Source organism: Phyllobates terribilis, unplaced genomic scaffold (assembly GCF_046119375.1).
Source record: "Phyllobates terribilis strain yellow unplaced genomic scaffold, ASM4611937v1 Scaffold_5__5_contigs__length_657084704, whole genome shotgun sequence".
Lineage (NCBI taxonomy): Eukaryota > Metazoa > Chordata > Amphibia > Anura > Dendrobatidae > Phyllobates > Phyllobates terribilis.
Window position 1 is genome coordinate 453570627 of NW_027362765.1, and position 17397 is coordinate 453588023.

The 17397-nt window shown below is 43.7% G+C and overlaps 1 protein-coding gene across 4 annotated transcripts in view; it reads left to right on the forward strand.

Moving 5' to 3' along the window:
* Positions 1-17397, forward strand: part of NEURL1 (neuralized E3 ubiquitin protein ligase 1) — a 389716-nt gene that overhangs the window by 256602 nt on the left and 115717 nt on the right. The window contains exon 1 of one of the 4 annotated variants that reach the window (XM_073685341.1): positions 2678-3138. The exons of the other annotated variants lie outside the window; for them this stretch is intronic. Within the exon in view, the coding sequence (XP_073541442.1) occupies positions 2994-3138 (145 nt within the window). The 5' untranslated portion in view covers positions 2678-2993. Of the gene's footprint in view, positions 1-2677; positions 3139-17397 lie in introns of those variants that run through there. 4 annotated transcript variants of the gene reach the window in all.

The following is a 17397-nucleotide window of genomic DNA, read 5'->3' on the forward strand; positions in this document are numbered from 1 at the left end:
CCGCAGGGTGGTTAGATTTGGCCCGCGACACCAGAACCGCCACACCTATGTGGGACCCATTATACTGGTATGGAGGACTATGTGGGGCCCATTACTCTGTATGGAGGACTATGTGGGGCCCAACATTATGTATGGATGACTATATGGGGCCCATTATTCTGTATGGAGGACTACGTGGGGCCCATTTTACCGTATACTGGTAGGCCCACAACTTTGTCCAAGTTTTTTGTTTTGACCCTCTCGGTGTTTGAGTTTGATATCCCTGGTTCAGACCAATATCAATATTTAGATTCTTGACTTGACTTTACACTATTTCAACATTTTCTAGAATAATAAACCAACAATGCCAATTTTTACTAATCTTGCAAAATAATATTCCTATTCCTTATAGGTCATTCTTCCATATAGCTCTTCTTGCAGATGAGAGCTTTTTATGTAATGTCAGCACTTTTTTATCTATATAGGTCTGATTGGCGGATATAAAATTAGTCTGGATCCTGTATTCTTTAGCTTCTTTGATAAGTCTAGAAAAAAACAGCTATAAATCTGAGGGTCACAGGTGGTGGTACACTGTCATCATGTGTGTTATCAAACAAGATCACATCTTCCATTGGCTCGAATGAGGCAGATCACTCTAGTTTCTGACTTGTAGACATGCAGTAAGAACCGGCTGCAAATTTACACAAACAATGGAAATTATTGTCTTGTGTTTGTAACACACATAATTAAACTATTTTGGAAGACAAGACTGTTCTCATCCTTCGAATAGTTGTGACATTGTTGTAAAAGTGTTGTAATAGCTTTATATACCAGTATCTTGTAGATGGTGCCAGTCTTCTGTGGCGCCCCTGGAGGTTCGATCGACACAGGGATACTGCACCTCTTTAGTGGGGTGTGGTATCTCTCCTTCGAGGTAAGGATGGTGCAACTGTCAGGACACCACCTTCGCACCCAACACTACACTTCTCCCACCTACAGAGGGGGCTAATAGGCACCAGTGTGCTGCCCCAGCCGGGATAAGTGGAGATGGAGGAACCAAGAGATAGGGGGAACCATGTAGTGGGTGAGGGTGGAGGACGCACATGTAGGTTACACTTAATAATTCATATTTAATAAACAGCCATCTTGGGCTTATGGTCTTTTGATTGTGATCTCCATCGCTGAACGTGGCTTTCTGTGTGAACCTGCAGTTGATGGGGACACGGTCCTCGTACTCTGGCCTTGAGTCGAGGAGCGGGCAAGAGTTAACGGTTGTCTCTACCCGGTCAAGGTCCCTACCCAAGAAGGCCTGGAGCAGAAGAGTCCTAAAGGATCCTAGGGGGATGCAGACGGAGCGGTATACGCCACCTGTCCTCTCTATTCTGGCCTAGTCAGAGGGATTCCTGCTGCAAAAGGGGTACCGGCCCCCGATATCTGACTTTGTTACTCTATGTCTCAGTTGGAGAAGCCCGGAGGCTCAGTGGATCCCACCGGGTAACGGAGCGGAGTCGCCACCCTTACCCTTGTTCTGTGCATAGTCCAGCGGGAGACCCGGCCTTACTACACACACGGATAGGAGAGGACTTAGTTTGAAGTCTAGGAACACTTTGGTGCGGGGTCCTGGCTAAAGCACCTGAATAACTCGGAGGTTGTCGGACCCCCGGTCCTGGTGGCCACAGCGTTCCGTGAGGAGCAGGGAGAAGCCTTGCAGCTGCATGCTCCACCGTGAGTAAAAACCCTGGAAGTCTACTCCTATGGCCTCCGGTCTCTTTATTTCTGCACAGCACAGCACCAGAACTCCTCCACTACAACTCCCTCCATCCGCCTCTCTGCCCTGAGGCCCTGCTCCGCCTGTGGGGAGTAGCACCATCTCCTGCTGCCACTACATCCAGCCTTAGAGGACTGCCGCAGCGCTGGTGGCCATCACCAGACACCACAGGTGGCGTAGTCAAATTCACCACTCGATGAACACTAACCCTGAAAGCCCATTACACCCTTTTTAAATGTGACGGCCCTGGGCACGGAACGGGTCCAGGCCACGGCTACAACCCACCAAACATATGACCTGGCTCCGAGTACCCCCCCATCTTCCCAGGGTAGGGCTGCGAGTGTCACACACTTCTTCTGAACTTGTTATCAAATTCTGCACTTTATATTACTGAATTGTATTAATTTTCTACGTCTCCCAATCTTACTATAGACATGTATGCTCAGTTCAAGTGATCGTACATGTGATCTCTATTGGAGCCGCCCAGAAAGATGCTGCCTGACCCCCATTGCGGTACCTTATCTCCAGAAAGAACAATAGGCGAGTTGTAATTAAACATGACTGGTTCTTCTCTCCCTCCATATATGTTGTCATTAGGTGTCAGGGATTGATCAACCATCTAACAATTTATATATGGGGCTGCAGTTGCACCGAAGCCTTGTAGCCTATGGGTGTTCAAAAGGTCACTTTGGCTTCTATGAGAAGACCAATACTAGTTAAGATAATGAGGGGCTCTTTTGGAGATTTTGCATTGGGGTCCACGATCTGCAAATTATGCAACTGACCCTTCTACATGTTGATATACTGAAGTTCATTTTTTCCTGCTAGCATGAAGCTTCTTCACTCTTATTGCACTTGTATTAAAGGTACAAAAGAAGAAGAATTGTTGCTTTGCTGTTGAAGGAAACATGAAGGTCTTAGTCGGTCAGTCAGTCAATGATCACCTAGTGCGACTCTAATGAAGTAATAAGATCTACTGACAGCGAAGGCAACAATTTGGCATCAGCGCGAGGCTGGGGATCATCTCTCCACAAGCTGCTTTTAATCTCATCGAATGTCAGTTTTTATTTAGTAAAAGTTCTGCCGCACATTGAACAAACTGCCTCGTTACAGCAGAGACGTCTCATTCATTATGAATACTTGTAAGAGAGAACAGAAGGGGATGTTAAATTGACACTTAACCCTACGGAAGTGGGACGTTTTATTATTTACAATTTAAAGGAAGACATACAGTACAATACTGTGTATGCTGCTTCTGCTTTCCTTGTCGGCTGAGTATCGAAGGAATATTCTCAATATCATAATCATGCTCCATTGCACCAGACAAGAAAAAACATTTCCTCTTTACAAAAAGTGTCACACATCAAAAATGGATCTGACCACCCTAAATAGTAAGTAAGGTTCTAAGGTCTCATTCCGTCCGTTTTATTCTCGCATGGACTGATTTTTATCAGTGTACTTGATCATACTTTGGTCATTGTGCTAATTTTTACCATCAGTGTTTTATCAGTTTTTCTCATGTGCAAAAAGAAGCCTAAAAAATGGACATCGCAAGAATTAAACTAGGATTTCATCCTTGCACTGTTCAGGTTTTTCATGGACCCTTAGAATTGAATGTGCGATTTTGATCTGTGACTTGTTTCATTTTTTACAAGTGAAATATGGTAAAAGAAAATATTTTTCAGCTGTAAAAATTGTGCAGTCAAAAATCAAATCTCAAAACTGTAGCAATGTGAATAGAGTTTTACTACAATGGGCCTCATGGTACACTACTGCTTGGGTAAACCCAGGCTAATAGGATGAGCATACACAGCTGCCATACGGGATTTGTAACATAGGTGTAGATGTTGCTCTGTCCATCTGTGATTTGGCTGCATGAGTTCCTTAATCCTGCAGTATTAAACCGGTGGTCGCGAGATCTGCTTTGCTGGACCGCCTATTTTGACACCAAATTGGAGAAAATGCCAAGGGAGGTTTGGGGTTGCCAATTTTTAATTGGGGAACAAATAGGAGATGACTGATAGCAGAAATATTAAAGGGGCTCTATGGAAATAGAAAAAAGAAATAAGTAAAGGAAATTACATTGTAAATAAATTCCTATATACTTCTAATTCGGAAATCACAATCGTTTTGTCTAGAGAGGCAATCACTATAGAATTATTATGGTTGCCATCCTGTTACACTGGCAGAAACCTGTCATAAAATGTCAGGACAGGTCAGGTGCCTGTATGCATAGGCAGTAAGAAGCTCCATTCCTTCTTCATGTGCAAGAAGATGTGCTCCTAATGAATATTATGATCTAATGCTGGAGGTACCAGATGTGCTGAGGTAAGAAGAGGCTGCTCACACTGCTGTCCACCCTGTATTTCTGATCTAACACTGGAGATACCAGCAGCGCTGAGGTAAGAAGAGGCTGCTCACACTGTTGTCCACCCTGTATTTCTGATCTAACACTGGAGACACACGCAGCGCTGAGGTAAAAAGAGGCTGCTCACACTGTTATCCACCTTGTCTATCTGATCTAATACTAGAGATACCAGGGATGCTGAGGTAAGAAGAGGCTGCTTACACTGCTGTCCACTATGCCTATCTAATCAAATACTGGAAATACCAGGAGTGCTGTAGTAAGAAGAGGCTGATCACACTGCAGTCCACACTTCTTTCTGATCTAATACTGGAGATTCAAGGGATGCTGAGGTAAGAAGAGGCTGCTTACACTGCTGTCCACAGTTCTTTCTGATCTAATACTGGAGATACCAAAGGTGCTGAGGTTAGAAGAGTCTGCTCACACCGCCGTCCACTTTGTCTGTCTAATGACAGTACATGGTATAGGTTATCTCCAGGTCACAGCATAAGAGCTTCCTACTGCACATGCTAACAAGCAGGTCTCATAACTTTCTAGGACAGGTTTCTGTCAGTGTAACAAGGGGTCGGCCATTTTAATTCTATAATAAATACCTCCATTGACAAAATGACTGTGACTTGCTAATTAAAAGGATTTAGGAAATTATTTATAGTAACTGATAGCTTTTCCTTCAGTTATTTATTTTTTTCTATTCCTGAAAACCCCTTTAATGGGGTGGTTCATTCACATTATTCTAATCACCTATCTTTAAGATATTTCATCAAAATTAGAGTGGAAATCCCTAACAGAACAGCTCTCAATCAGGAGGAAAATAGCTGTCACAGTCTTATAGACATGCCCTATATCAGGGGTGTCAAGCTCATTTTCACTGAGGGCCACATCAGCATTATGGTTGACTTCAAAGGGCCACTTGCAATTGTAAGGACTAATACAGATGTCTTAATTGTAAGGGCTTATGCAGATGTCTGTGCAACATGGTTCGAGCATGGACTGCAGTGCACAGACTGGCCAGGGGCTATAAGAGTTCTGTCCCTTGGTAGTAGGACTATAAGACAGCAGTCCCTGAGTAGCAGGGCTAAGAGGACTGTTCCTGAGTAGTAGGGCTAAGAGTGCTGTCGTTGAGTAGTAGGACTAAGTGAACTGTGCCTGGGTAATAAGGCTAAGAGAGCTACTCCTGGGTAGAAGGGCTAAGAGAGCTGTCCCTGAATAGAAGGGCTAAGTGTTATGATCTGCAACATGTACTAAGGAAAGATAAGGGAAAACTGTCCCTACAGTAAAACTAAGCTGAATCCCTACGATGTAGCGGGCTGCCTTTTCCTAGCGAACAGACCCGCCTTAGTCCTCGGCTAGTTTGAACGAAGACCTATAGCATAAGGGGAGGGGTCCCTAAAAGAACTAAGGACTGGGACAAAAATGGGACACCTCCTAAACAGAGAAGTTGTTGCAGAACACAAAAAGACAAACAGACAAAAAAGTACTAGAGGTCCCAGAAGGACCAAACAAACTGACAGAGAAAGGCACAGAAGCACCTGGCTAGAGAAACAGTCAAACACTGAAGTCCAGCACAGCCAAAAGGGTGGAGCTGGAACATAAAGGAAGATGGTCACATGACCGCAAAACACAAGATGGAAAAAACAAACAGGAGGGTTCTAACACTAAGAGCTTTTCCTGGGTAGTAGGGCTAAGGGAGCTGTCCCTGGGTAGTAGGGCTAAGGGAGCTGTTCCTGGGTAGTAGGCTTAAGAGAGCTATCCCTGGATAGTAGGCTTAAGAGAGCTATCCCTGGATAGTAGGGCTAATAGCACTCTCCCTAAGTAGTAGAGCAAAGAGAGCTGTCCCTGGGTTATCAGGCTAAGAGAGCTGTCCCTGAGTAGTAGGGCTAAGACAGCTGTCCCTGGGTAGAAGGGCTAAGAGAGATGTGCCATACTTCAGAGTCCAAGACTGCTCCCTATGCTAGTACTTGCTGTGTCTGTTCTGATTCAAAAATGAAACCACATAAAAGTGCTGACTGACTGCGTTGTTTGTGTCCACTTTTTGTGTTATCTGATTGCGTGCACTGCGTTAACTTTTTATGCTGGCTGATTACGTTCACTTTCTGTGCTTGCTGTCTGCTTTCACTGCATTCACTGTTTGTGCTGGCTGACTGCATTCACTGTTTGTGCTGACTGACTGCATCCATGCCATTCACTGATTGCGTTGGCTGCCTGCAATCACTGTATTCACTGTTTGTTCTGGTTGACTGCGTTCACTGTGCTAGCTGACTGCATTCACTGTTTGTGCTGGTTGACGGCGTTCATGGCGTTCACTGTTTGCGTTGGCTGGCTGCGTTCACTTTTTGTGTTGGCTGCCTGTGTTCTCGGCCTTCACTATTTGTGCTGGCTGGCTGCGTTCACTTTTTGTGTTCGCTGACTGCGTTCTCGGCCTTCACTTTTTGTGCAGGCTGACTGCGATCACTGCATTCACCGTTTGGGCAGCCTCACTGAGTAGTAGGAGATAACTGCGTTCACTGTTTGTGCAGGCTGACTGTGTTCATGGTGTGCACTGTTCACTCACGAAGATGGCACCTGCTCCTTGTGCCCCCTCTATTGGCTGCATCTGCTCAGATTTGAAGATCGCATCAACTCCCTGCGCTGGCTCCATCCCCTCTGCTAAGCACTGGCTGAGTCAACGTAGAACGCAGCTATTACTTAGTACAGGGGGTGGCACCCGCACAGGGATCAGCTGCCATCTTAGATTTTGAATCTGGTGTTCACTTCAACACTGCTCCGGCTGGCTCTCCACTTTTCTCGTAAAGACAGCAGGTCGGAGCAGTGCTGAAGTGTGTCCTGACCTCGCGGGCTGTATCGAATTACATAGCGGATTCGGCCCGTGGGCCTTGAGTTTATATGCCCTATGTACTTGCAAGCCTGTCTAAGTGTAATACTGTCCTTATTGCCCATACCAACCAATCACAGTATGACTTTCATTTTGTATTCTGATGCTGGAAAATAAAAGCTGTTCTGTGATTGGTTGCTATGGACAACATACCATTCACAGGAAAGGAGCAACCACATTATTCTGAAAATAATGTCACATAAAAAAGAAAGCCAAAGTAATAATGGATGTATTGTGACTCTGATCGAAGTCTGTCCAGGAAAATACCAAGGGAGACTATTAAAAAAAGATGGAAAACACAAGAACACGAGATGATTACAAGTATCTAATTAATCTCCATGATGAAAATTTTTAACAAAAATTGTGTCACATCCCAAATCTCCCACCAGAGAAGCCATCATTGCCGCTATCAGATTGTGTACCTGCGTATAGACGTGGCACATCAAGGGAATGTGCGGTGACGTCCAATACAGCCGCTCACCGAGCAATCACAGCGCTCCGCGACAGCTGGCTCTCTGTTAATGAACATGGTGGAACGGCAAGGCCTTTACCGAAAATTGTCACCCGGGCTTAGGAGAACACAGGGACCTGATTACCTAAAGCGAATATAATCCTTTCAACATATTGTACTGATGTTCACCTTCCACGACGTGCCGTGACAGAAAACGGAGGCGGAGTCATTGATTAATTCATTAATATGACAGTGTTTCCTTGATATTGAAATAGCAATAATCTGCTTATATAGTTTTTTTAATAATTGTAACCTAGGCCAAGACCTAAAGAGATGAGTAAATCTTCCGAAATTAGTTTTGGCCAGATTCACTCCATTCGACCTACAGATTTTGATTTTGTCAGAATAATATTGTTCTAATTCAGAAGTGCTCTGATTGCTGTGAAAAGATGCTCCGACTTCTCTGAGGTTTCTCCAGACAAAGGGGAGGGAATGGGTTAAAAATTAATGAAACATATTACTCACCTGTCCTAGGCACTCACCTGTGCTTACACCACCGCAGCTCCCCGCTCCTCTGCATCGGTCTTCTGTTCTTCTGCTGCTGAGGCCGGTGATTGGCCTCATGTGGTCAAATTAATTTTAAAGGGGTATTCTCAAGCTTGGAAGTTATTCCCTACCTCTCGGATATGTGATAACTTTGTAGTCAGGGGAATCTAACTGTTTGGACCCCACCGTTCCCAATAAACTCTGAAGGACGTGGTGTGAATGTGGCAGAAGTCAATTGTGACCTGCTGTTCCATTCCTTATGGGAGCTCTGAAGAACAGCCAATTGCCCCTCTCTGCTATCTCCGACAGTCCCATTAAGAATGAATGGAGCGGCAATGCACATAATCAACCCACGCTCCATTCACACAGGGCTCTACTTATCCCCACTTCTCGGGATTGGTGGGGGCCCCAGCAGTCGGACCCCGAGCGATCAGGAAGTTATCTCCTTTCCCATTGATAGGGGATAACTCCCAAATTTGTTAATACCCCTGTAACGTCATGCATCCTACTGCTTTCTTTCAGAAATAGGGGTAACGTTTCTCCTTGTGAGAGTGACATGCCTGGCAAGCCAGTGTAAGGAGACTTATAAGCCTTGCAATGCTCCTCTGATATTAAATATGCAAATTGCCTCTTCTAATCCTCTTCCTCTCTGTAGAGGCAATTTGCATGCTTTCAAAATAGTGACAGACCTCTGCTCTCCTTGTGTGTGGTATTGCGGCTCAGCCCTACTCAATTAAGCTAAATGGTTGTACCAGACAAATTCTAGGAACAGGTGTGGTGCTATTTTTTGGAAGAACGTTCACATACACATATCCGCATTTTTTTTCTATATTTGATACGTCCTTAGGGATCTACATAAAAATTGTGTCTCTATGTAAACGGACACTACCCCTGACTAACACACTACTAGCATGTGGTGTCGCACATCTTCCTTTCTTAATTTTCTCTTTAAATCTTTTAAAAGCGCAAAATTTTGCCTAGCCAGTTTCACAAACAGCAGCGTAGCCAAAAGTCAGCATTCCAGCTCTGCTATGCCGTACGCTGCTGTATTTTGTAAGACCTTGACTGAAGATTTTACCAAACTGTTAAAATAAATGAAGAGGGGAAATAACTAAAGAATGAGGAAGCAAAACGGCTGCTATGTACTAAGTTCTGCAATTTTTTATAGTAAGCCGTCTGCCATATGGGCTTAGTATAGACATATTATAGCCTCTGTATTACAGCCACAATACCAGGACCTCCTACTCAGGGGCGGACACAGGGAGAAGAGGGCCCCAGTGCAAGAACAGTTCAATAATGTGTCTGTATCAGAAGCTGCTTGCTGCTTTGGAAGTGGTACATGGCCCCTTATCTCTTGGGCTCCTGTGCAGCTGCACAGGTTATAATAATAATCTTTTTTTGTATATAGCACCAACATATTCCGCCAACCAATGGTGTGTCGCCCCCTGCTCCTATTGTTATTTGAATGGTGAACTAAGCTAGGTTCACTTGATCTTTTTCTTAAAAAAAGAACCTGTCGCTTGCCATAAATATGTATATATATTTTTCCTGATGTAAATGCTGCCTTTCTCCTGAATCTGGCATTGCTTCTGCAACTCTCCGTTCCTGAGCTATTCCAGCCACTTCCCTGTAGGTAAATGTAGTCTATTTAGCCAGGTGGGCATGATCCTCTACTCTTCTCTGTGTACACCTTTTTGAGGACCACGCCCAGTTGGCTAAAATATTACATCTATATTCAAGGTGCAATATCTTAGGAAAGGAGAAGTGCAGGAACGAAAAAAAAACAAGTAATGCCAAATTCAGAGCAGCGGTTAAAAAATACGTATTTGTGACAGGTTCTCTTTAAAAATAATAATAATACTTTTATTTCTATAGCGCCAACATATTCCGCAGCACTTTACATTTTAGAGGGGAATTGTACAGACAATAAAAGACATTACAGAATAACAATAGTCACATATATCAGTGGATACCAGGAGGAATGAGGACCCTGCTCGCAAGCTTACAATCTACGAGGAAATAGACTTTCTGCCTGTGTTTCATTTCATTCTCTTACGTTATTACTTTTCTGAACCTGAAGGTAAATCCGGCTTGATCTGGGACTACCTGCTCTGCAGAGGCTTTAGCAGATTTTATGTAATCTGTAAAGCACGAGCATCACTCACTATAGCTGGAGTTTATAATATGGATAACGTTCTAGGTGGAGATTATAGCGCTGGGATATATTCATCGTCTCTTTATTATTTGCACATGCACTGTGTTTTAGGTCATGTACTGTATATCTGTTATGTTACTAGCATTATATTTCCGTGTGTACAAGCGCATTGTACCTTCATTGTGCCGTGCACTCATCAGTGGGTATCTGGAAATAGTGTAAATGGTACTGATGAGGTTTTGCAGTTTCCATAGTGACCATTATCATTGATGATTATGTGAAGTGTCACGGCTTATTTTCTTTCTGTGTATTGCAAATAGGACATGACAGACAGCAGAAGGAGTGCATTCAGTGCAAGCAGTGTCGGACTGGGGAGCCAAGGGCCCACCAGGAACCAACTCCAGGGCCCCACTTTTCACCTGCATGCAAATGTGACATTATCCTCAATCACAAATGTATATAACAATGAACTGGGTAGATTATGAAATGAATAAGATGCTGCCTTTGTCTGTACATAGTGATTCAAGTATTATTGTGACAAGTACTGCTCATATAAGAGGGTGGTGGCCACTTGTGCGCAGGGGCCCACCGGAGGATTCTCCTGTTCTCCTGTGGGCCAGTCCAGTCTGAGTGCAAGGATATAACAGAGCATCTCACAATTATATACATTGTATCATCTCCAAAATACCTCCTTTCTGAGCACACCACCCATTACACAGACCATAGTATATTATGCCTACTGGGTATCTTCTTTGAGATAACCCTCTGAAGACCACTTTTTAAAGCAATTTTGGGTTAATTTCAAAAAGCTTTTACTGTAGTGCTGGATATGAAGTACATTTGTATCTATAATGGGTTAGCATATTGGGCAGATCTAGTACTGATTATTGCTTATCGGTCGTGATAAACCACCAAACTGGCTATTTCTGTTAGTTCTATCCCTCTATAGGATGGGTGATAATTTCCTGATTACTGTGAGTTGGAACACTGGAGCCCCCACAATCCCAAGTCTTAATGAAATGGAGGGGGAACATGTATACCTTCAGAGTTAGCCGAGTCCTCTACTCAGCTATTTCCGGCAGTCCTATGTAGAGGTCAACATCCGCTATATTTTGACTGGTGGACGAATGATGGGGGTCCTAGTGGTTGGGACGTGCAACAATTTGTAAGTTATCTTTTATCCTCTGCACAGTGGATACATCCGTTCTTAATAAATACCCTTTAAAATGTTGTTTTCCTGAACTTTGGCTTCATGGCATGCTTTTAAAGTGGTTATCTTTAAAAAGAATTATCTTTGTAAGAGCCTGATTTTGCCACCCCCCTTGTGATAATCTGTTATCACTGAGGGAAGTGCGGTTGGACATACATTTCTTCTGTAATTACTTCTGGAAAATGCTACATGCGCCTGTTCTACTGAATCCGGCAACCATGGAGCACATAGGCCTCTCAAGTCCACCACATTGAAAGCTGTCCTTTCTTAGCGACTCCATACTTTGGTTCATAGAGTTGGCCTCTTTTTGATTGTCATGAGCCCTAATGTAGATATGGAAAATGGATGTCTTTTTAAACAGACTTAAATTCTGTAATTAAGAACTAGTGGATAATTGTAACTAAATTTTAATGCATTACTTTATATTTTGTAGGCCCTTAAATTCCCTGGAGATCTGTGGGAACTGGGTCCTGAGATTGATTCCCAGTGATCACTCAAAAGACTGCACAAAAGTGCACAGCTCAGGAGAGTAAAGTGCTCAACCCCTGCCTGAGAAAGTGCACAAAGCGGAGTATGGACTCTTGAGTTTCTACCAAGTTTCTACTTCCCTCTGTGCTGAATCTGATCACTTCCGTCTCTTAAGCTGAACACTTTGAACAGTCTTTTGAGCTATTTGTGGGGGTCTCAGGACCCAGACCCTCCCCAATCTGCAGGGAATTTAATATAAAACAATGCACTAAGGTTTAGTTCCAATTTGACATTGTTGCTTTACATTCAACCAAGGAGAACATCTCCAATGGAATTGGTGTGTTCTCCTTGTGTTTGCATGGGTTTCCTCCAACATTCCAAAATATATACTAAAAGGGTCATTGGTTTCCTTTGAAATTGACCTTGATGATTGTTTAAAATAAGGAACAAATAGATTTTGAGCCCGAGAGGGAGCCGGTTGCCCATTTTTGTACAATATTGCCGAATATGTTGGTGCACTTGTATATAAAGAGTGATGAATAAATAGTCGTACGACTTTATTTTATAGCACTGTGGCCAAGGTAACCATGCACATGAAAGTGATAGTTATGTATTTAATGTTTTACTTCCCTGTGTCTGATTTTTACGGAACTCTCATGTGGCAAGAACAAACTATGTTCTGTAATAGCGGTAAGAATGACTGATTGCGTAAAAATGGAAACTGATGATTTTGTTAAAGATGTTCCAAACTGATCATGGAAGTAAATGTAGAATGAAGTAGACTGTACATTGTGAGAAAGCTATCTGAGTACTGAATCTAATAAGTCACTGACGATGGAGAGCAATAATGGGTGGTGGGAACTGAGGATTAGACTGGAAAAATACTGCGGTTACAGAACCTCCTATCACTCCTGACCTGTTGCTATTCTCTTCATTTATATACATCAGTATACTGTATGTGTCCTCTATACATCAAATTACAAATAATCTATTTTCCATACTCCTTTCTCATCACATCTTGTTTTACAAGCCTACAAGGTTTCTCTCACGCTGCACCTGTCTACTAAAATTACCCATTGCCGTATAAGACTCAACAGCTACTTTAGACATATGCACATTAAGAATGGATTAGCCACCACTCCTACCATTCAGTATATCCCCCGCCGTACCAATATCATTTAATGTGTTGATTAAAGTAAGCATACGTACATATTTAATTCCTTAGTTTTATACAGAGTATTTAGGTCTCATGTAATTGAACATGGTGCAGCTTCTCTATATCTTCTACTGTTAAATGTAGTATAGAGAGATCAAAAAATGCCTTTGAGATGTCCTTGATCTGCAATGAGCTCTCTACACACGTAAGTCATGGAGATGTAAACTGACCCTTGTAAGTGTAAATAACATTGTGATGTCAATTTGTCTTCCATGTCTTGGGTGTTTCTTAAGGGTGTTGCTTAAGGTAAACTGTAATCTTTTCATTGAATAAACACAATGTAGGAAAAGGTAAATGTTATATGTTACTGGAGGCCTTTTACACACTGTAATGGCTCTACGGGATTTACATTCAGTTTGGCTTCAAAGCGGGTGGCCAAATCCATTGGTCCCTCTTGTGCTCCCTCCACATTACACCTACAGGAGGTTTTATGACCTCCCATTCTAAATCCATAGGCATTAATATGGAGTTGGTTCCTTTGTACCTACAACAGCTTCTACTCTTCTGGGATGGCTTTTAACAAAGGTTTAGAGGGTGTCTATGGGGATATTTGCCCATTTATGCACAAGAGCATTTGTGAGGTCAGACAATGATATTGCTCAAGAGGACCTGTTCTTAATCAACGCTCTATGGTTATGGTTAATCTACCCTATGGTGCTTGAATGGGTTGAAGTTCGGACTGTGTGTGACTGGTTATGTTCTTCTACAATAAACTTCACCATCTATGCCTTTATGGACCTTGCTTTGTACACTGTGCACAGTTCTGCTAGAACAGCAATGTGTCTTCCCCAATTATTCCTACAAGGTTAGAAGCCTAAAAATGTCCAAACCGTTTTGTTATGCTGATACTGAAAATAAGGGGCCTAGGTCAAGCCCGAAAAACCACCTCAAAGCATTATCTCTCCTCCACCAAACTTTTTAGTTGGTACAATACAGTCAGGCCCATATCGTTCTTTTGGCATTCACTAAACCAATACTTGTCCATTAGACTACCAGATAAAGGAGCATAGTTCTTCACTCCACAGAATACGTTTCCGCTCCTCCAGAGTCCAGTGTTGGCAGCTTTATATCACTTTACCCAACAATTGGCATTGTGCTTAGTGGTGTAAAACTTGCATGTAGCTGCTCGGCCATAGAAACCCATTGCGTGAAGCTCCCAGCACACAGGGTTTGTGCTGACTCTAAGGCCAGAGGAGGTTTGGACTCTGTAGCTATGTAGTCAATATAGCGTTGGTGCCTTCATAAACTATGCTCCTCAGCACTTGGTGGCCCCGCTCTGTGATTTTATGTGGTCTTCACTATATGGCTGAGTTGTTGTCATTCCTAAATGACTGCCCCTGGAACTGGCAATCACAAAGTTGCCCCAGGACCACCCTCAATGTGGGCGGATACAGGACAAAAGAGCGAAGATGGGTGCAGCCTGGAGGAGTCTGGAGAGAGCGCACCCGGAGATGAGGAGTCTGGAGAGGAGTCCAGAGAGAACACACCCGGAGATGGAGGGAGAGTCAGGCAGCACCTGTTATGTTCTGCTACCAAAGCTAAGGAAAGAGAGGAGATCTGTCCCTACTATAAGACTCAGCTGAATCCCTACGATGTAACAGGGAACCTGATCCTGCGATCAGACCTGCTAAAGTCCTAATCTAGTCTGTACGAAGACCTATAGATGTGGGGAGGAAATCCCTACAGGTACTAAGGACTGGGAGGAATATGGGACACCTCCTAACAGAAATAGTAGCAGACAGACGAACAAACAAAATAGATAGAACATAGAGGTCCGTAGACCAAGCAAACTAACAGAGTTAGATACAGAGCACAGGCTAGCCAGAAAGTAGATATACAATAAAGTCCAGCAAAGCCAGAAGGGCGGAGCAGGATTAAATAGGCCAACAAGGTCATGTGACCAGCAAAGGAAAAAAAACCTAACAGCAAGGTTCTAACAGTACCCCCCCTTCTAAGAGGATCCTCCGGATCCCCTAGGACCAGGCTTATCAGGAAATCTCCTGTGAAACGCTCTGATAAGTCTGGACGCGGAAACATCATCTGACCTCACCCAAGAGTTATCCTCGGGTCCGAAACCTTTCCAGGTCACAAGATACTGCAAACTACCTCTATACCGTCTAGAGTCAAGGATGCGAGAAATTTCATATTCCCCGTCCTCCACCACCGGAGGAATAGAGGCAGAGGCGTCACCATCCGACACGACAGCTTTTTTTAACAGAGAGACATGAAAGACCGGATTAATTCTCCAGGAGGTAGGAACCTCCAACCTAACAGCAGATTGGTTGACAACCTGAAGCACCTTAAAGGGCCCTACAAACTTGGGACCCAATTTCTTAGAAGGAATCCTCAACCGCAGATTCCTAGAGGACAACCAAACCATGTCACCAACAGCGAACAAAACCTCCTGTCGTTTCCTATCAAAGTAGTCTTTAGATTTTCTGTTGGCCTCCTGAAGATTACCACGCACATCCGTCCAAACTCTTTCCAAATCACCGGAAAAATTCTCCTCCTCAGGCACGGCAGATCCCAACTTGGAGAACGACCCAAACGACGGATGTCTCCCAGAACAACAAAAAAAAGGCGAACAACCAGCAGAAGAAGATGTATGATTGTTCAGAGCAAATTCGGCAAGTGGCAGAAACTCAGACCACCCCTCTTGATTGTCTGCCACAAAACAACGCAAGAACTGCTCAACATCCTGGTTTTTCCTTTCTGTTTGGCCATTAGATTCAGGATGGTATCCGGACGAAAACGACAAATGAATTCCCAACCTGTCACAAAAGGCACGCCAAAAACGAGCCACGAACTGAGGACCCCTATCAGAAACAATGTCAGTAGGAACGCCATGAAGTCTGACAATTTCCTTGACAAAGGCCTTAGCGAGAGTTTTAGCGCAGGGCAGTTTGACGAAGGGAACCAAGTGACACATCTTGCTAAAACGGTCCACGACCACCCAGATGACAGTAAAACCCTCAGAGGGGGGAAGGTCAGTTATAAAGTCCATAGCCAAATGTGTCCAAGGAGCACTGGGGACCTCCAAAGGACAAAGCAACCCCGCAGCAGGAGTATGTGAGGACTTGGATCTAGCACATATAGTACATTGGCGCACCCACTTAATGACTTCCTTCTGCCATCCAGGCCACCAAAAACTGCGACCCACCAGTCTCTTGGTCTCAGAGATTCCGGGATGACCTGCCAACCGAGATTCGTGACACTCAACAAACAAATCTCTCCTAAAGGTCCCAGGCACAAACAACCTCCCATGAGGAGTGTTAGATGGGGCATTCTCCTGTGCTTTAAGAATCTCATCTTCCAAAACGGAGTCTAAAGCAGCTATCACAACACCTTCTTGTAAAATGTTTTCCTCTTTCTCAGCACCGACTATGGGAGAAAAACTGCGAGACAAGGCATCCGCCTTAACATTCTTAGTACCAGGGATGTAAGTAACGGAGAAATTAAACCGCGAGAAAAACAGTGCCCACCTAGCCTGACGGGCATTCAGGCGCTTGGCAGCATCAAGATATATCAGATTTTTATGATCCGTAAGAACCTGAACGGGAAATTCCGCACCTTCCAAGAAGTGGCGCCAGTGTTCAAATGCGAGTTTAATAGCCAATAATTCCCGATTACCAATATCGTAATTCAATTCAGTCTCCGAAAATTTTTTGGAAAAAAAGGCACAAGGATGTAATCCATCCCCGTTATCCTGAGACAATACTGCGCCAACCCCCACAGAGGAAGCATCAACCTCAACCAAAAACGGCCTAGTAACATCAGGCTGCATAAGGATGGGAGCAGAGGTGAACCTCTCCTTGAGATACACAAAAGCTTCAATGGCCTCAGAAGACCACTGAACAGCATCAGCACCTTTCCTGGTGAGATCAGTCAGAGGTTTGACAATACTAGAAAAATTTTTTATGAATTTTCTATAGTAATTGGCGAAACCCAAAAACCTCTGTATCGATTTCAAACCAATAGGCCTAGGCCATTCCTGCACAGCCTGAACCTTAACCGGATCCATCTCAAAACCTTTGCTGGAGATAATGTAGCCCAAAAAACTAATTCTCTGTACAGCGAACTCACATTTCTCCAGCTTAGCAAAAAGCGAATTGTCCATTAATAACTGTAATACCTCACGCACGCTCCGCCAATGAGACTCCAGATCTGGCGAATAAATCAAAATGTCATCCAAATACACAACCACATTTTTACCAATCAAAGGTCTAAGGATGTCATTAATCAGATTCTGAAAAAATGCAGGAGCATTAGTAAGACCAAAAGGCATAACCAGATTCTCAAAATGACCCACAGGAGTGTTAAAAGCAGTCTTCCATTCATCACCCTCCTTCATGCGCAACAGATTGTAT